The sequence below is a fragment of the Geotrypetes seraphini genome, chromosome 7 (assembly GCF_902459505.1).
Source record: "Geotrypetes seraphini chromosome 7, aGeoSer1.1, whole genome shotgun sequence".
NCBI lineage: Eukaryota > Metazoa > Chordata > Amphibia > Gymnophiona > Dermophiidae > Geotrypetes > Geotrypetes seraphini.
Window position 1 is genome coordinate 76,091,484 of NC_047090.1, and position 21,506 is coordinate 76,112,989.

At 42.3% G+C, this 21,506-nt stretch overlaps 1 protein-coding gene across 1 annotated transcript in view; it reads right to left on the reverse strand.

Moving 5' to 3' along the window:
• Positions 1-3,284: 3,284 nt before the first annotated feature.
• Positions 3,285-21,506, reverse strand: part of FAM98B (family with sequence similarity 98 member B) — a 55,888-nt gene continuing 37,666 nt past the window's right edge. The window contains exons 5-8 of the mRNA XM_033950868.1: positions 13,677-13,757; positions 10,325-10,441; positions 5,522-5,689; positions 3,285-4,629 (exon numbers count right to left, since the gene is read on the reverse strand). Coding sequence (XP_033806759.1) covers positions 4,285-4,629; positions 5,522-5,689; positions 10,325-10,441; positions 13,677-13,757 — 711 coding nt within the window. The 3' untranslated portion in view covers positions 3,285-4,284. The remainder of the gene's footprint in view (positions 4,630-5,521; positions 5,690-10,324; positions 10,442-13,676; positions 13,758-21,506) is intronic.

Consider the following 21,506-nt stretch of genomic DNA (forward strand, 5'->3'; position numbering starts at 1 on the left):
GACTCCATGTATAATCATTGTGCTGAGGAAGAAAAAGTATTGAAATGTTCAAAGGCAATGGAGATAAAAGAAGCCATCTGCACCTGTTCTGTGCCAGAGGAGTGTCTGCACCAATATGTATAGAACATTCTATCAAAATCAGCCAAAAAAACCAAACAAACAATCCGTGCACAAAAATAAGCCCAAGAGTCACTGAGTGATGAGATCTTCTGTGCTAAGAAAATGGCTCTTGGGTACCTTCTGGGAACTACCTGCTTTAGAGTAATATATCTGGTCAAACTGGTGTGGCAGTGCTGAGAACCATGCACTTTCAGTTGAAAAGTCTCAACGCAATGTTCCAAAGAGATTTGGTGTTTCCCTTTCTTCACAAAAGAACTCTTTGGCCACTGTGTACTGGGATAAAGCCAAGATCAAAGGAAGAGAATATGCTGGAATGTATAAAGCTGGTTACCCTTTGGTGCAAATATTTTCTCATTTTCTGGTGCTTCTCAACCTCATGTTTGCAGAGCCAAAAGGTACTGTTTCCTGAACCTAGGGGTCATTTTTTCACACTCATAGCAGTTAAATTGCTGAATTAACCCCAAGCAGATGACAGATCTTTTCATTATCACTGCTTGCCATTCTCCTATTGTAGGTGGGGCAGGGATGGAACGATAGTTTAGTCCCAGCCATGGCACTCCATGTTAAGAAAACCAGAATTAAACCCTAAATAATTGTATTTGGGGGGAAACGAAGACTAATAAAGAAAAAATGATTAAGATAGGAGTCATCGTTAAAAACTTTTAAAAAGCAATTTAAGGCTTTCTACTTTCAAAAGGCTTTCTTTTGAGAATTTAAAGGGACTGGACACTGCAGTCAATATTTAATGTAGTATATGTGTGAATGGTTCTATCTTCTTGTGTGAAATGTAAGGACCTTTCCTATTTTAATGGAGTTCTTTTACAATTTTCATTTTTATTGTTTAGATTTTGTGTGTAAACTGCTTTGATCTTTTAATTTTAGCTAAGTAGTATCTAAAATGTTTTAATAAACATTAACAAGAAAGAGAATTCTCTTTAAAAATTGCATCTATTTGGAAAAGTAGAAAACCAAAACAGATACAATTCAGGGAACTTGCTATATGCCAGAATGGCTGCATGCCAAAATGGCTGCACTTGCTCACAACTTTACATTAGTACTGAGCTTTGGGAGACCTGTTCCATCCCATCACTGCTGTTTCATATCGCCAATTTGTGTGGCAAATTCAATTCTGCTTGCAATAGAGAAAATCTGAGAAATCGGGACCTTTGTTCCTCCAGTTCTCTCATTCTGTCTGCAATTCAAACACAGTTCTACCAAGTCTGCCACAAAATGAAATCAATTGCATCGTGTGTGAATTCATCAGCACCCAAATGGATACCTTGCTGTCTCACTCAGAGATCTCTAAATGTAAAACCCCTCCTGAGCTGCTCCTTGTTACTCCTCAACCTTCATAAACCGCTTTGATCTGGGTTTCACTGTCTGCTCAGAGGAAATGTGATGGTGGGGACCTATGAACCTTGGTGGTGGAGACTGATAGAAAAAGCCAGAATCTGCATATATCTGTAGGAATGGGAAATTGGGTAAGAAAACAAGGCAGCTGGTCTACAAGATCCAACATAGAAAGAATACAAGCAGCAGACCATATGAAGAAGAAGAATTTTAATCAGTATACTCACAGGACGTGGTGCCCGACAGGGCTGCGTCTTACCAGACTTGGCTGAGAAAGTACATAATAACAACTTGCACCAGTATTGAAAGAAAGAACTGTGAAAGAAATGATCAGTACTCATGGAAGTAGTTGTTTGTCACCAGTGGTTATTATGCCCTTGACGCAGCCAAGTTTGGCGAAACACAGTCATGTCAGGCACCACTTTCTGGGAGTATACTGATGAAAGTTATTCTTCTTCATACAGACTGCTTCTTGTGTTCTTTCCTGGAAGGGGGAATGGGCAAACTAGATGAAACTTATGAACTTTGGAGACAATTCTGTAACTGTGCCCTAATTCTATAATGGTACCTAAAGAATACTAAGTCAGCATCCATATGGCTACATTTTGGTGTGCCCAAATGTGACATTTTAGTAAATAACTTGCAGTATTCTATAAGTTATGTGCGCAAATACTGAACATGCCCAGTGCTAGTCCCCATGTAAACAGCTCTTTGCATTTATGTGCTGGCAACTGTGAGTGTAGGGCTAACACTTATATGCGTAACTAACAGGCATGCAGACAACTGGTAGCATTCTAAACTAGTGCCTAACTGTGGGTGACCTGTTACAGAATGAAGGGGCTATTTTACTGTTATAGTCTGTCACGTATTATTGCTCACACACACGCTAACGTTTGGATTCCAATTGACCAGTTAATTTGTTTTACTCGTAGGACTAGATTCAGTAAATGGTGCTCAAAAAACAGTGCTGAAAAAAAAATCTGGGCAGAGTGCTATTCTATAGACAGTGCTGTGTTTTGCACCATTTATAGAATAGCACTTTAGAGACAATTTCTGCACCAAACTTTGGGCGCGAGGATTTACAACAGAAACCTGGTGTACCTCCTGGCGCAAATCTTAACATGTAAGTTAGGTGCAGATCCCTAATAATATGTAATAGAGAATGACACGGGGAAAAAATTTGTCCCCGTCATCGCCCCTTCCCTGCGACCACCATCCCTGTCGCTGCCCCATCACCGCGCCCACTGTGCCCGCCCCGTCCCCGCGACTACTGTCCACTCCCTCCTTCCTAGTGTGAGGGAACATGCGAGATCACAGATCATGCGGTCCAGAAGCCACCTCCCGCCCGATTGCCGTGTCCTGCCATCTCCCTCCCTCCACCTCACCTTAGGTGCCTGCCGAGTCCGACTTTAATTCATCTCCCAGTCGCAAGCTTTCGATAAGCCACACGTACGGCTGCTTGAGCTGTTGTATCTTCTCCTCTGACCCAATTCCTGTTTCCGGTTGTGTCAGAGGAGGAGATTCAACAATTCTAGCAGCTGCGCACGCGCGGCTTATTGAAAGTGTGTGGCTGGGAGAAGAATTAAAGTCGGACTCGGCAGGCACCTGAGGTGGAGGGAGGGAGATGGCAGGACGTGGGATGCGGCGATCGGGTGGGGATGCTGGTCTGCGAGATCCGTGCTGGCTTCACTGCAGAGACAAGACCATTTACCGCTCCACGGGGCGGTGAATGGCCTCGTCCCCGCAGCGACCATTAATTTTTCTCTCCCCGTTTTGGCGGGTTACCTGCGGGTAACAACCACTGTGTCATTCTCTGTTCAGTAATACTGCACATATCTTTAGTAAATTTACCTGACCCATCCATGTCCATGCCCTCTTCTGAGCTGCAATCTATAAGATCTGTGCGCAGATCTTTATAGAATACCACTTATTCTTTGTGACTCTGTGCAGCGCTGTGTGCATCTGGTAGCGCTATAGAAATAATTAATAATAGTAGCAGCAGCAGCAAGATGTGTGTGTAAATCCAAATTGATGTCAATTAACACCAATAGCTGATTATTAGTACCTAATTATTGGTGCTAATTGGCTCATTAACCCTTTAGCTGCGTGCACATCTCAGGATAACGCACAATTTTGCACATATAAATTTGGCACCATTTATAGAATCTGGGAGATAATGGGCAACTACTCAAGGATTAAAAACGTTGATCAGTTGGCAAAATTACTGAAGCCAATTCCAAATGTCCATTCACTTGTAGATATTTGGTATTAGTTACTACCATGACTGTTACTCCAAGAGTGAAACTATTGGTGGGGTTATTCATAGAGTTCTTACTAATGAGAATACCTAAATCAAATGTATATTCAGTACCATACTTACAGGTGTGTGAAAACAATAATGGCTCAATCTAGAAAAACTGGTTTTTTGTTGTGTTGTTTTTTAACATTGGCTGCGCTTCTTAAAATTAGGCATGTATATTCATCATTGCTGTCCTGACAGTGAGCTGTGCAACGAGTGCTGCCATACTATGGATGGTGGTGATTTTCAGTTTGCTATCTGTATAAGTTTAGAATTGCCTTTTTGCTACATCTATAACTACCCAGATATCACCACTATTTGTATATCTTCTTGGAACAACCATGCTCCTCCCCACACTAAGTAGATAGTGCCAGAGCCGTCTGTAAAGATTTTCAGCAGCATTATCTATACAGTGTTGCGGAAAATCCATGGATACCTAGGGCACTTCCAGATAGTGGCTGCAGAGGAGTGCCTTTGAAGATTGGGGCCTAAGATTTCAATATTAGAAAACCAATTTAATATCTCCTGTATCCTCCCCCACCTCCTCCTCCATATGGATCTCCATATCCACCTCTGCCACCAAATCCTCCTCTCCCCTGGAAGCCGCTACTCCCTTCTCGATTACCACCCCCTCTACCAAAACTACCACCTCTGCCTCCCCATCCACCTCTTCCACCTCCTGCCCCATCACCTCCCCACCCTCCTCTTCCTCCCCCTCCTCTTCCTCCTCTTCCTCCCCCACCACCCCAACCTCCCCTTCCACCCCCGTCTTGTCTCTTCTGCCATGGAGGCATTTCAGGAGGGGGAGGATCAATCTCAGATGGTCTTCCTCCTCTGTCTGGCACCCTGCCCATCAGAATCTGTGAAGAGAAGCATAAGAGGATACCAATATAGTTATGTTTAACACACCAATAATAATGGAAGCAAGAGGAAAAAAAAAATTTATAGCTAAGAGCTTCAGTTCACATCTCATGTCACAGAATTAATCTCCCAGGTCTCAAAGGGGAAAGAGACCCCCATCTTCATACAAATGACAAATATTTCAATATTGAAAACAACTTCTCTTTCCTTCCCTCAACTATCAATAAAATTGAATCACTCAATTATTTTGGAAAAGGTCCAATGTATGCGTCTGTGTAAGATGTAACCAAAACATAGGCTTAAGATAAATTACGACTATATATGTTCACAAGATGTGGCATTTGAGGAAGTGAAAAAATAGCTGTCCACAAGAGTTGTTGATAGTGATATATATTTCTCTGGACAGCAGACAAAAAGACAAAGAACTTGTCTGATTATACATTAGAGTTGGGTTTGGTTTTTTTAAAACCAGAAAAAGTTAACAGGGGTTGCTCTTCTAAGTTACTGTATGTCCCTTAAGTACGCTGGGTTCAATATTACATAGAAACATAGGGGCCACGGCCCAACAAGTCTGCCCACTCTAAAGACTCACCCCCCTAATTTCTTCCTTGAAGTGATCCCACATGCTTATCCCATTTTTTTCTTAAAATCTAGGAGCAGAAAATTGCGATTGGCATCCTTCTGCAACGGTTTGCAACCAGAGGATATTCATCTAGTACAGACTCCTATGTTTATTTAACAGAATTTCAAATATTCAATGAGAGATAGCCAGTTATCTCCCACTGAAGACATCTGCAGTTAGGCACTACAGTGCTATTTAAGCAGCCAGGAGCTGTTCCTGGCCAGTTCAATAGCTTTGAATATTGGCCTGTCTGACTGTTCTGACTTTACCTTATTGATGGCACACGCAGTCTTTTCTCGAATAGATCCACTGCTGGTTCGGGTAATTTTTGACAAGTCCTCACGAGCAGCCAGAAGTTGAGCCAATGTAATGGTGGATTTATGGGACAGTGCTCGCCGCCTGGGATAATAAACTCGGGCAATCTCATCTGTTTTCACCTAGGCAAAAATGTTAAAGTTACCCTCAGTGACACAAATGCATCAATATATATTGGTCTATTGGCTGCAGAGATTTTACCACTTCCTAAAAAAAGAAACCACACACAATTTTTTTTTAAAACTCAAATATGTTGCATGTCCTATACTTTAAATGAGACGAGGATTCCTATAAATTCCTTATATTTACAATGTGCTCTCTGAAGAGAGGCAAATCATTATTGCTCAACACAAACTGGACTTATTTTCCAGGGCTAGGAAATCTGCTTTGGCATATACAATACTTCCCACATTCATGGCACAGATATTATGAACTCCGCTATGTCCTCCAGTCTGAAACTATGGGCTCCTTTTACTAAGCTGCGTTAGGGCTTTAACACGCAGAATAGCGCGCGCTACATTGCCGCACGCTAGACCTTAACGCCAACATTGAGCTGGCGTTAGTCCTAGAAGCATAGCGCGCAGTAATTTCCTGCATGCACTAAAAACGCTAGAGCACCTTAGTAAAAGGAGCCCTAAGTGAAGATTATGCAATCCCAAGCTTGTTGGATATAAAGAAACCAAATGCTAAGTCACAATCTACAATATTTAATCTGCTCCAGACGATAGCTTGTTCACTTTTTTTTTTTTTAATTAATGTTGTCCTTGGAATAATATTGGAAAGAGGACTGACTACAATGGAACTTGGTTAGACTTTTGCAAAAAATTAGAATGTGTATATATAATGGGCCTTGACTTCATTAACTTTTAATAAGAAAGCATAATCAACCCAAAAAGCAGTTGGTTACTTTAACCCATCATAAGAGACCAGATGCTATATTAAGACCAGATTGACACTATTAGTGGTTTGATGGAAGACTTCAAATAAAGCAAGCCTTATAACTTATATAGATGGGTTTCTTCTACATAATGGTATGCAATAATATATTACAGAGTTGGTTTTGAGAGGACCCAAAGACCTCAAATACTGTCATTGCTCCAGTCCCCTCTGCTCGCAACCTTAGAGTGGTCTTTGATTCCGACCTCTCATTTTATATGCACATCCAACTTGTCGCTTCTATCTCTTCAATATCACCGAAATTCGCCCCTTCCTCTCTGAGCATACTACCCAGACCCTTGTCCATGCTCTCATAACCTCATGCTTAGATTACTACAATCTACTTCTAACTGCTCTCCTGCAGTATCACCTCTCCCCCTTGCAATCTGTGCAAAACTCTGCTGCATGACTCATCTTCTACCAACCTTGCAACGCTCATGTCACCCCTCTCCTTAAGTCACTTCACTGGCTCCCTATCCGGCATCGAATACAGTTTAAGATCTTATTGCTGACCTACAAGAGTCTTCATTCTGCTGCCCCTCAATATCTCTCTTTGCTTCTCTCTCTCCTTATACACTTCCCTGGGCAATTCACTTAATCATGATTAAAAAGCACCCCTTGCACAGTGCAATATAGAGAAAGCATCTCTCCCTTTTTCCTCCTCCCGCCACCCCCAGGTCCACCATCTCTTCCTTTCGCTTCCTAACTACCCTCCCATCCAGCATCTCTTCCTTCTTCCTCCCTCCCCACCACCCCTGGGTTCACTACTACTATTATTATTACTTATCACTTAAATAGCACTGAAAGGCATATGCAGTGCTGTACATTTTGAAGAGCTTCCAATCTAACTTGGACAGACAAGATATGACATAGAGGGTAGGGCAGCTCCCAAGATGCAGAACCCAAGGTGAGAGGAGTTAGGAATCAAAAGCACTCTTAAAGAGGTGGGCTTTTAAACGGGCCTCCCTCCCTTCCCAGTCCCCCGGCCTATCTTTCCCCTCTTTCTCCACCTCCCCCAGCCCATGCAGCTTCTCTCTTTCCTTCCCTTCCAATCCCAGCCAGTGCAGCATTTGTTTCTCTTTAGGTTGCCAGCAGTGATTCCCACATGCTGCCAACGGCCGACTCAGAAGCCCTCCCTCTGATGCACAAACACATCAGAGGGAAGACTTCTAGATCAGCTGCCAGCAGCATGTAGGAACCGCTGCCAGCAGCCTGTGGCTACTGGGTGGGCGGGCCTGAGTCCAAACTGGTTGGGCCAGACCTGCTCATGCCTGCCCCATGGCTATACCCCTGAAAAGCATCCCATCACATATCAGAAAGAATAGAGAAGGCATGGAAATGAAATTACTACATATTCTATATAACATTTCTAGCCCGTTCTAATATATATCTATATATCGATATAGATTAATTTTTACCCCTTTTCAATCTTTCTTTTTAATGCAATGGCATTCTTTTCCTTCTATTGTTTTTATGTAAACCACATTGATGTTAAAACAAAATGCGATCTATATATTCCAAATAAACATAAAAAATATCAACAATCAGACTCTAGGCAGATAACATCTCTCCAATTTTCTTCCCAACTGCTCTCCCATTCAGAATAAAACCCCTCCCCACCACCCCAGGGGTCCACTATCTCTCCCTTTCTCTTCCTAACTACCCTCCCCTATCCAGCATCTCTTCCTTCCTCCTCCTCCTCCTTCCCTCCCTCCCCCCAGTTCACTCTAACTCCCTTTCTCTAAGCCTCCCCTCCACCTCTGGGTCCACCATCTCTCCTATCTAGCATCTCTCCCTTCCTCCTCCCCACCTCCATTTCTGTTTAATGGGAGGTTATGCCAGTGGGGGTGGTGCTTCAGTAGTGTGCTTTTAGCTAGGGCTGAACAATTAACATGTTAATAATGTGATTAATACAAACTTACATTAAAAAAATGTAACAAGATAAATGTGGGCCTTGGGGAGGTCAAGATGGGCAGCTCCTGGGTGGCCCCCGCGAGTGGGAAGTCCTTTCTTTTAAAATCTTTTAAAATTTAAGGGCATCTCTGGAACGGCAGTGGTTCTCAAGCACTTCCAGGTTCTCCTCAGCGTTCTTCCTCCGTCACAGCCCACTGAACCGGAAACAGGAAATTGCTCCATAGAGCGGGCCATGACAGAGGAAGAACACCGAGGAGGTCCGAGCAGCATTTGATAACTGCTGCTGCATCAGGGATACCCTTAAATTTTAAAAGGTGAGGTAGAGCCCTTCGGATCAGGGGAAGGAGGAAGAAGGAAAGGACTTCCTGCCTGCAAGGGCCCCCAGGAGCTGCCCATCTTGACCTCCCCAAGGCCCACATTAATCTTGTTACATTTTTTAATGTAAGTTTATATTAATCACATTATTAACATGTTAATTGTTCAGCCCTAGCTAAAAGTACTCATATATTATTCACAATAGCTGACTTTGCCTTTTTTTCTTCACATACTATTTGTTTAGCTCTTATCCCTGTATGGTATCTGTTAGAAGTATTTAATATACTTTTTCATTTGTCTTTTGCAATATAGTTTTGGTAGAACTGATGTATTTGAAGAAGAGACAGAGATTGGGGGAGAGTATATATTCACAGCTCTTATTTTTGGTATTTTCTTCATAAACATTCAATTTATTTATTTAAAAATCTCTCTATAAACATCTCTCTATAAACATTCAAGGTGGATTACAATATACTGTACATACCTAACAGAATAACAGACTAGCATGTAGGCTTTGAATAAAATACTGGTTGCCTGGCAAAAATCTATATCAGTCTTCCAATTTCCTAAGGTCTTCCTGCAATTTTTCACTTGATGCTCCAATTTCCAGATCATTTATAAATATGTTAAATATCACTGGCCCCAGTACAGATTCTTGTGGGACTCCACTATTCACCCTCCTCCAGTGAGAAAAATGGCCATTTTACCCTACCCTCTGAATGAGTTAAGTTCTTGTAAGACTCCATGACTGATATCTGACATTCGTTTTACAAGGTTCATGTAGGGACTTGAAAATCTGCATCACTAATTTGACTGTCATTGTAGATAGTTCCTTATATAATGAATAGTGACCAAATAAAGTTTCCAATCAGAGCTTGCCCTTTACATTCAGTTTAACTCCTGCTCATCTTAGGCAAGAACCCCTTCCCTGACCCCTTTCCCCCCACCCAACCTTAAGAGCAGCACACCATCCCTCCTAACCCCTTTAAGCTGAACACGAGTCCTCCACCTACAGTCCTGCCAGCGGGAGGTGCTGTTTCACTGTCACATTTTCAATAGTGAGGGACAGACAAGCTCTGCAGGACTCCAGGGTACCCACCTGTCCCTAGCAATTGAAAGCACACTACTGAAGCACCACCCCCACTGGCAGCAAGTGAATTGGAGGATTCCTGCTCAGCTTAGAAAAACAGTGCTCCAAACCCACAGAAGTTTAGGATAAAGTAACTGTTTTCTCTAAAGTAAGAGGTGTCAGGGCAGAAGACTAGTCTACCTATCTACCTCTATCCTGGTGTGAAGTCTGGGCAGCAGTATTTTTCTTCCCTCAGGAAGATTGGGACAGTAGATCCTCTTTCTGTTCTGGGGTTTGTGTGGGGTGGGGGAGGAGAAAAGATTCATTTTAGGATAGTATCCTTGACTCTCAGCCTGCAAAAGGTGTAATTTGAAAATGATAGCCAAGTGCTTACTAAAATGGGGAACCTTGGGTAGCATTCAGTTAATTTTTCTCCTTTGGAATTTTATTTTGTGAGGTAGTTTCCAATAAACAGAAATGATAGAAAAGACCAGACCAACAGTATTCTATTTTATGTACCTACTTTTGCTCTGTCCGACCAGCCAAAGGACTGTACAGTCACATCCAAGCGCTTCATTAACATGCGCCTCCGACACTCATATTCTTTGGAAAGGGCAGCATTAACTTTGCTGAGTTTTTCCTACAAAGAAAGGGAAGTGGCCATCAGTGAACCTCAAGTATATGCCATGGAAATGGAAGGCAATCAGCAGGAATAATAATAATAATAATTTATTCTTATATACCACCAAACCATTAGTTCAAGGCAGTTTATAGCAAGAAAGAACTCAGAAAATACAAAATGGCAATTAAGTCACATATTTATCAAACAGGTAAGTTTTAAGAATTTTTCTAAATAAATAATAAGACTGAGCTTGGGGAATAAGCATATTCCAACATGAATTAATTGCACTAGCCTGAAATGCAAAAGTTTTTCCTAAGAATCTCTTTTAATGACATGCTTTTACCAACGGAAACATAAACCAGTAAGTTTTTCTTATTTGAATTTAAAAAATTCAAAGTGGGAAGAGTGGTAGGTTGGAAACTCTGCCACTCTCCTGTGTACGCCAGCCCAAGAACAGTCCGCTGCTTAAAAAGAACCACAAGATCCGTTTCCGGGAGCAGTGGGCTGTTCTTGGGCCGGTGTGCATGGGAGAGTGGCAGAGTTTCCAGCAGAACTATATTCTCTGAGGAAACCTTTGAGAGGTGAAACAAGGCACTTGTTGGATGGATTTGGGCATGGGTTCTGGACTTTTCATCTGGTAGCCGCCGTGGTGTTTCATCAGTCTAGCCAGACGTTTACAGCAATGGCGATTTCAGACCATGGTTCCCAGCTAAGTAAACTTTTTGTTTTCCTTGTGCACAGTGATAGGTATAGTACCTAACTGATAATTACATTTTGTGGCGGTGGAGTTTTTTTTGCCAATGATATGAAATTAAGCAGCTTTAAATCATTATTGATATGTGACTGCTGAATATTAATGCAAATTTGAAGCTTTTTCTCCACCTTTCTTGCATTAAATGTTTATCGTGGGACCACAGCCCATCTCTAGCGAGTAATATATATTATTTATTGAGTTTTATGAGTGTTACTCTTTATATTTTTCTTGAAAGGAGTCAGTTTGTCAGTGTAAGTTGAACAGAAAAGGAGAGTCTTCACTGCTCTTTGGAAGGCCATCAGTGAGTCTAGTCTCCTAGTTTGTGTAGGGAGCTGGTTCCATAGTCAAAGGATGAAGTGACTGTAAGAGCATTTGCACGCAGTTTCCAGTAGTTTGATAGCTGTTGGGGGGAGGCTAGTGCCAACAAGAATTTTATTCAAAGACATCTGGTGGAGGATCAAGTGGTTGCTAGTTTTTCAAGAAATTGGGATAAGGAGGATTGTTTTAGGAAAATAAATAAAGGGACTGCAGGAGCAACAGACAGAAGGACCTGCAAATTGCTGGGGTGGGGAGGCTATTTTGACTGTTCACTGGCCACTCTGAAAGCATTCCAGGAATGACCCTGCGAGAAGATAACACCTCTTGAAGGGGGAGTTAATATTCTATGAGTAATGCAGCTTGCCAAGATTAAGTACAAGCTGCATTATTTATTACACATAAAGAGATGCTCTGTCTGCATCTGTATGCTTCAAAGCCCCTTAATGTATTGAGGTGAAAACTTTTGTACTAAGCTGAATTACTGCCAATTAATGCAAGTTAATTGGCCAGTAATAGCTTTGTAAATAGGCCCTTTCGATTATAAATCTTGGAAATCCAAATCCAAATTCAAAAAATTATATATATATATATATCTCATCACATAAATTAATATAATACTTATGCTTAAGATGACCATATGTCCCGTTTTCAATGGGACAGTCTCATTTTCGGACTGGCCGTCCCGTTGTCCCGACCCACTGCTTCAGGACACCGAAATGTCCCAGGACACCAGGACGGGTGATCACTTTCCTTCCCTGCTGCGCCGATTCAAACCCTGGTCCACCGCCGCTGCTTCTTGCTTTCTTCCCGATGTCAATTTTGAAGTTGGAGAGGAAGTTCCGGGCCAGCCAATCACTGCCTGGCTGGCCCGGAACTTCCTCTCCGATGTCAAAATTAACATTGGGAAGAAGGCAAGAAGCAGAAGCGGTGGGCTGGGGTTTGAATCGGCACGGCAGGGAGGCAAGCTGGCAGGCAGCGGCAGTACATGGACGGACAGATGGGCGGGCGGGTTGAATCAGGCACTGGAGGGAAGGAGGTAGGCAGGCAGGCTGGCTTCGGGGGAGGGGGGTGGGACAAAGGCTGGAAGGCAAGAATAAGAAGGAGGCACTGGGGGTACTAAGGACACAAGACAGAGGCACTGGGGGCACTATGGACATGGGAAGGAGGCACTGGGGGCACTAAGGACACAGAACAGAGGCACTGGGGGCACTAAGGACACTGAACAGAGGCACTGGGGGCACTAAGGACACAGGACAGAGGCACTGGTGGCACTAAGGACATAGGACAGAGGCACTGGGGGCACTAAGGACATAGGACAGAGGCACTGGGGGCACTAAGGACACGGGAAGAAGGCACTGGGGGCACTAAGGACACGGGAAGAAGGCACTGGGGGCACTAAGGACACAGGACAGAGGAACTGGGGGCACTAAAGATACAGGACCGAGGCACTAGGGGCACTAAGGATATAGGAAGGGGCACTAAGGACATAGGAAGGAGGCACTAAAGACATAGGAAGGAAGGAGGGAGGGAATAGAAAGGGACAATTGTTGGGCCTGAGTGCAGAAAGAAAGGATACACAGACAGAAGGAAACGCAACCAGAGACTCATGAAATCACCAGACAGCAAAGATAGGAAAAATGATTTTATTTTCAATTTAGTGATCAAAACGTGTCAGTTTTGAGAATTTATATCCGCTGACTATATTTTGCACTATATTTGTCTATTTTTCTATAGTTACTGAGGTGACATTGCATATTTTAAAATCATTTGCCTTGACATCTTTCAAAACCCCCCAAATATAAATGATAATTAACATTTTCTCTGCGTATAGTGTGCTTTGTAGTTTTTTTTATTTTATGGTTACCATTATGAATAAGATATGTGTACATGAAAAATGAATGGATGAAATTGGGGGCGGGATTGAGGGGCGGGGCTAGGGTGGGGTTGGGGTAGGGCTAGGGCAAGATTGGGGCAGGGCTAGGGGGCAGGACTGACAATTAATAGATGTCACCTTTTGATGAAAAAAAATAAATAGTTACGTTAACTTATGCTTATCTATTTTTCCATAAATATAAAACAACAAATGCATATAACCAACATGTTGGCACTAAGGTTTTTGAGCCTTCTATGCCTCGTGATTGGGCAAGTTAGTCCTTGCATTATAGAACACTGTTCACTCACCATCTGCTCAGAGTTTAATTCCATTTTCAGCAGCGGCTTTCCCACATGGCTCTTCTGTACTTTATTAACAATATCTGTTACCTGAAATGGAATAAACTCATAAGCACAATCTGATGATTTACTGGGGACCCAGATCACAGCGTGACTTATCAAATAAGGTTCAATAACAATTGATGAAAACTGAATATGCAAGGAGCTATGGTGTAGTAGAAATACAGCCACAAAGAAACAGATAGTTTCCCAGCAAATTCATGAACAGTTGACTGAAGAATGGACAGCCTGACGTAGCTGGTTTCCCCTAACACAGAACCACAAGATGAAAGAAACAAAAATGAAATGTTAATGGATGGGAAAGAAAGAAGAACTGGGATTGGGATCAGAGAAAGTGGAAGCATATCCTAGATAGTAAGTGAGAGAGAAGGCTTATTTTATAATGAATTCTGCAATAGGCAGTATGCAATTGGTGAGGCTGAAAAGGTAACATGAGAAGTTCAAACCTGAAACAGCAAACACGCGGAAGCTGTAGTGAAAGTATTCTGAGAAGAGCAGATGGATAAGAGTTTATCTATGGTGGAATAGGTAATATTATTTAGGAAATATTAATTTTTTTCATCTTTTAGTGGCTAACTGTAAACATAACAAGAAATGGTCTAGACAATTTTCTCTCTTCTATGTCCAACATTTAATATTCATCTCATTGAACAATTGTCCATATGTATGTTTAGATTATTTGATTGATCGTATATAAAACCCAACATAAACAAAACAAACTTGTCAAGCTGCGTTGAAGGGATGTAGTTCTGATCCAGGGCATTCGAACACAGGCAAGGTCAGCACACAGGCAGTTCTGAATCAGGCCAGGACAGCACACTGATCTAGGCCCTGTGTAAGGCTTTGAGGCCCTATGTAGAAGTATGAATCCTTTCTCTTTCCCTCTTGAAAAAGCAAGGAAAAAGGTTTGCACCTTGAGACCGAATGCTGAGGCATTCCCCCCTACCTTTTTGACACATATTAACCTGACACAGGTTTACCCTTATCTTATCTCTTATCGTGTTTAAGCATCCCTTATATGGGCAACAATCAGACTTTGCCTACGTGCAAAAGCAGGCCCTGAGCTTAAGGCTAATCAAGAGAGCTTAAGGAGCATGCATTATAACCTTTGGACTGTCACATGCTAAAGTAAGATTTTAGACATATTAGAAATGTGTATTCAGATGTCACGTGAGATAGTAACTTTAAGAATCACATTAAATATGTAACAATGAGTTACCTTGGTATAATCCTCACTGTAAATGCATGATGAAATTATAACCTTGTAAAGCATTAGCTAAGTAATTAATGGAGCTAAGATTCTCAATAAAAGGGGGAGAGACCATCCATTAAGGTCGCCTCATCCCTCTCTGAGCTTTGTGTGTGCAGCATCATTCCTACACTGTGTCATATCTTATATTTTGGAAGCCTTTTATTGCTTCATTGTATCATTCTTTTGAAAATCTTAATAAGGAAGGATATCTGTAGCAGCTATTCTCTAAGGACAGCAGGCATATATCCTCACACGTGGGCGATATCATCCACGGAACCTGGTTTGGACACTGCCAAGTGCATTGTCTTTCTCTATCTCTACCTTTCCTATCTGAATATGATCTATGGAGTTCCTTTCTGGTTTTAATTGTTACATTGTAAATTGCCTAGGTCAGTAAAATGCAGGAGCGGTATATCAAATTTTCAATAAACAAACATATATTCTCACATGTGGGTGATATCATCCATGAAACCTGGTTTGAACACTGCCAAGTGCATTGTCGCTTTAAAATTTTTAGACAATGCTCATACCGCACACGTTAGTGCCTTCTCATCTGAAGTCAGCTCACAGGACCATCAATTCAGTAAAAGAACTAAGCTGACAACCAGGAAAGGTGGGCAGGTTGTGAGAATATACTGTATGCCTGCTGTCCTCAAACAACATCTGCTAAAGGTAAGTATCTTTGCTTTCTTTGGATGACAAGCTGGCACAATATCCTCACATATGGGACTCCCAAGCTACCAGGATCATGTCTCTGGAAGAAGTTAATTATTGAATATACATTAGCCTGGCGAAGCTCCACAGGGTTGGAGAGAAAGTTGGCTTTAAGTAGATAATAGATTCTTCAGAACTGCGTGTCCAAACCGACTATCTTTTCTGAAGTTGTGTTCTAAACAATTTGTGAAAGGTAAACATATGTATTTAATTAATTCGTTTCCTATCCCGTTCTCCCTAACGAGCTCAGAATGTTAGCCTACATAACACACAGTCAAAACTGGTAACAATTTGCCATACTTACAATACAATGTGTTCATCCTAACTCAACATATACAGAGGTCCAAGTTCTAATATACATTTTTAAAAATTAATCATATGGCAATAGGCAAGGGATTAGGTGAAGAGGTAAGTTTTTATTGCTTTTCTAAAGTTCATGAGTCCTTCGTGGGATCAAGATTAAGGACCAAGCAGCCACTTTGAAGTTGTCTTCAACAGATGTACAGCGAAAATGGGCTACTGAGGCAGCCATGGGCAATACATCGTTCAACGTGAACTCTCAGGTCTTGAGCATGCGCACATGCTCAAGGCCCGGCACAGGAAGCAGATTTTCGGACACCGGCACCAACGCACAGGACGTGCCGGTGCCCGTGCCGATGCGGAGGCTACACTGGAAGTAAGAAGAGGGTTTGGGTGGGTTGGGGGATCTCAGGTTGCGGCGGGGGGGGGGTGCTGGTTCTCGGGGGGGGGGGGGGAGCAGCGCTGCTGGCCTCGGGGGGGGAGGGAAGGTGGGAGGTGGGAACATATCAAAGCAAGTTTCCCTTACTTCCTATGGGGAAACTTGCTTTGATATACGAGCATTTTGGATTACGAGCATGCTCCTGGAATGGATTATGCTCGTAATCCAAGGTACCACTGTAGTTGAGGATAGATGAACTGGAAATGAGATGGAGTCCAGAGAATGCAATGAACACTAGAAGAAAATTGTGTCCACTTGAAGTTGTAACAGAGCCGAGAGGAAGATTTTCTAGATGTTTCAATGACAGCAGATACTGTTTCAGTGAAGAAAAAAAAATGCTGCTTGTGCTAACAAGCAGGGGTTGGGATGAAGTAGGGACTAGGACGGTCCAAAAAATCTAATTCATGGGACATTAACTCCACAAGTCTATTTTTGTTCTATGTCAAGTCATTGTTAATTGTGACAAATTATAAGCTTTTTGGTGAACATTTAGAGGTTGCTCAATGAGACAATTCACTGAAATTGTGAATTGTGGAAGCTGAAGGTTTGCCGCCATCTTGGACTTTACTTTATTGCTTAGTCTGTCATCAAAAAAGTCCAGACCAGTTAAAAAATTTCTGACAAGTACCACAGATGTCTGGTAAATGTTTTTGACACAGCCTTGGTTATGACCTTGTTCTGATATTTCTGGAGTTCTGAAAGTAGAAGCAAATCGTTGAGTAGTGCTTTTACAGAAAGAGGTGCTTCATGCCAAGCAGATGTAGATGAGGCTAACAAAGAAAACCAGTTCTTTGACACTCTGCCTTTCATTGGCAGCAAGAGAGAACTGCTGCTGGAATAGAAATATTTTAATAGTGTAGATGGCCTTCGCCATTCATTGTGCATGGTGGAAGGCACCAGGTACTCAAAATGATGGCTATGTTGTATCTGCATCTGGGCATCCACCAAGAAAAATTAAACAGAGCTCAAGAAGCTCCTTGTAGTCTTCCCTTGCATGTGATGCATTCAAGGGAAGTTGCAATTTCATTCCGAAGGAGTGATATGTCTGCATCATATATATCATCCGCAGCAACCTCATATTAATTCTGATTTACATATGTCCAATTTTGCTAAAATCCTTTGACCACCACAACATATGGTCCTCCACCAACTTCAAATAGTTGAGTGAGGATGCTTCCAAGCACCAGTTCCATCATATGATGTCGACAGGCAAGCCATGCTAACTCTTATCCTATTGATGATTCAATGAAGGTGTATACATCATTCTTCAGGCCTGTATTGCTCACAGTTGTTTTAAACACTATCCCTGCGGGTGGGAAGGCTTTAGGAGGGGGGTTCTATTAAGATATTATTGCTTTGTTCATATTGTATTTTGTAGTCTGGCTGAGCTTTATTGTACTTTTAGATGATCTGTTCTTTTGAGTGCACTGTTATTACTTTGTGTTGTGTCTTCTCAATAAAAACTGTTTGAACGTAAATACCAGTCCCTGAACTCATCTCTGAAGATGCCATTCATCCAGCACTGCGAGTCAGACTTCAGCTTGGAACTCCGAGTAACCTCTCTTCCCCATTGCCAGTGACAAGTACTGAAATTCTAGTCAACCATTTCTTCACTTCCAGTAATGTCCAGGAGGAGAGTTCCCATCTCAATGCAGCAGTAATGGAGTTTCTAATGTTTCATCAAGGAATTCAACCTTCAGAACGGCTGCCTCCTTCATGGTTCTTGCACTACAAATGTCATTTCATTTACATCATGGCCAAGTGCTTTGGCAACAGCACCAATGACAAACTTGGGATTCCTGTCTGGCAAATTAACACAATCTAACACTCCGGTAACTTCAGAATGTGCAAGGATGTTCACCTTTAGCTGTTTTGACCGAGAACTGAAACAAGGGGTTCTGCCTCTACTTTGGCTGCAAACTTACTAGATCTTTCTTCTCGTGCTCTCTTTCTATCCTCCTTCTTTGCAAGTACATGCCATGCTGTCTGACAAAACATCTTGCCTCTGTGTAATTGTCTTCTTTGATATTCATTAATGCATCATTAGAAGCAACATTGGTAGCAACATCAAAAAGATGGGCAAGACGTTCTTTGAAGGCTTCTTGATTCACTAGATCAAGTTCATTGCATCTGTGCCGGTTCTTTTTAAGCTTCTCATATTATCATAAAGCTTCATCAATATGCAAATTCCTGAGTCTATTCGCTGATGTGTTATTCTTGTATGCTGCCAAATTTTCAAGACCTTAAAAAACATGGCCAGATGAGCTGCCTTTTTCAAAGCAGCCTGTTTGTCAGTGTGTAAGTACATCATCAATCGAAGAACATCCCCATTGATTGGAAGATGTAAACTAGACAGTTCATTAATGCCCTCCCCAAGCAGCTATACTTCAGCACTGTTTCTAGTCTCTGACATTCTTACTTTTTAGGTTTTTTTTAATTTATATATTTATTCAGTTTTATAACTTTACAAGAAAGTACATTTTGCTTAAGATAATACAGCAGGAATAAATGTTCAAATGTTCAACATCACATTTTACAAAAAATAAAGAGGCAATACAGATATGCTTTCTTAGACCACAAAAACTATTGAGGAGGGTTAAGCAAGTAAATAAGTTAATTAATCATGTTGAAAAAAGGTACCATGAAAGGCTATAACATAACATTCTGCATTCTAATTCAAATTATCACCTATACAGCAGCAGCCATTTTCTTCAGCTCCAGAAAAGATCTTAACTGCTCTGGTTGAAAGAAGACATACTTAACTTGAGCATATTTAACAATACATTTACACGGATATGCAAGAAAAAAGAACGCCCTCAAAGCCCTAGTATCCTGTCGCATTGCTAAGAAAAGTTTCCTCCTTTCCTGAGTAACCTTAGTTACATCCAGGAATGCCCATATCTTTTTTCCATAGAACAGTTCTTTAGAAACAAGAAAGTAAAGTTTCATAAAGGAATCAATGTCCTGTTGGAAAATAAAAGAAGCCAAAAGTGTCATTCTCGGAGTCATATCTGTAATAGATTCCTCCAAGATGGTTGAAATATTATTTAGGTCCAACCCCCATTGTATCCCAATTTTTATGTGAAAAAGGCAAATAATAAACTTTATTCAAAGGAGAAATATTATCCAGGGAATACTTTAAGATTTCCACTAAGTATTTCTTAAACATATCATAGGCTAATATCCCGGGTACTTTGGGGAAATTCAAAATCCTAACATTCAGCCTTCGGTTAAAGTTTTTTATATTGTCAAGCTTACAATGTAGAATCGCTGAATCTTTAATTGCAGCATTTTTAAAATCTACAAGGGATTTAACTTCTGTTTTTACTTCCGTGAAGATTTTTTTTGTCTCAGAGTTTGAATGTTCCAGGGCCTTAGTTAAATAGTCCATCTTACTAGCCAGTGTTTTTACCTCTGTAGAAGTCTTCTTTGCCTCAGAGTCCATCTTCTGTAGCAGTCCCCAAATCGCTGCTAGCGTCACCTCACCGGAGGGGATAAGCTCCCCAATGTTGGTCACTGTTGGCAGAAGCTCATCTGCTCTGGGCGCTTCCCCCATAGGAGCTCCGTGTGCAACTTCAGCAACACTTTCCGTTCCTACTGCCAAAGCAGCAGAGTCAGCCGGACAGGGAGGAGGTTCGGTGAAAGGAGGCGAAAGTAAGATCTCATTTCCATGTGGGCTGGAGCCTTCTCTACTCTCCCCCACAGCCAGAGTTACTTCACTTCGCTGGATGCAGATACCAGGTAACAACTGCTCAATCATCTGCTGACGAGCTGGGGGCATCGGCGTCGAGGAAGCTGGCGCCTTAATGCTCCCTTTCCTCTTATGGGGCATTATTTTTTAGCGATTACACTTCCAAAGCAGAGAGAGCCCGATCTCAACGTCTGGTCGATGCCGCCATCTTGGCCCGCCCCCCTACTTTTTAGTTTTTATCCTAAAGTATGACATCAACTCGGTTTTCAACTGCCTATTTATCACTAAATTAACTTTCTGCTTTACAGCAGTACTAGTACTAAGTTGTTGTTATTGAAACAATAAAACTGTTGTCAATAACAACAGCTTCTAAGAATAGCTATTTAGTTATCTAACCAACTTAAAGTAACAGTTTCTAACCAAATTCCCACATTGTTAAGAATAGCTAGTCGCATTATCAGGTTATCCCAGGACAAGCAGGCAGGTATTCTCACTAGTGGGTGATGTCATCAGACAGAGCCCCGGTACGGACGTCTCACAAGCACGTGTTGCTTGTAGAAACTTAAAGTTTCTAGATGCCCGCACCGCGCATGCGCCGGTGCCTTCCTACCCGGAGATCCGGGCGTGTCTCCTCAGTTCTTTCTTTTCCGCGGAGCTGAGAAGTTCAACTTCTTCATGCGCTAGCTGAATTCAGTTAAATTTGCCTTCCTTGTCCGCGTTTTCGTTTTCTTTTAATTACAGTTAACAGTTCTTTTCTTTTCAAAAAAAAAAAAAAAAAAAAAGAAGATTATTTCCTCCGGCGGGTCGAACGGGCCGGCCACGTGGCTCAGGCCCACTGGCTTCGACCTCGCGGCGGAGATTTTCCGGCCTATGTCCCGGCCAATCACCGGGTTTAAGAAGTGCAGCAAGTGCCAACGCGCGATTTCACTCACGGACCCTCACTGGCGCTGTTTGCAGTGTTTGGGCCCTGACCACATCCCGAAATCGTGCGGGCCTTGCTCTACCCTTACGGCACGCTCATTCAAGCGGCGTTGCCTATTGTGGGAATCGATGTTCAAAATGGACGCAGCTAAGGATCCCACAGCCTCCACTTCATCTGATACCTCCCCGGTTCGGGCGAAACCGGCATCGACCACCCCTGCATCGAGTGTGGTGAAACCGGCATCGCTCACCCCGACACCATCCACGAGCTCGACGTCGGTGCCTGCCCCGGTCTCCTCGGTTCAGGTACCTCTTCCTTCCACAGTGCCACCAATGGTCATCAAAGTGCCGAAAGCTACTAAGCAGAAGCACTCGACCTCGAAGGAGCGCGATGTCCGTGCAGGAGGACCCCCTTTCGGTGCGGATCCCTCCCTATCGGCTTCGCTGCGGTCCGTGCTGGAA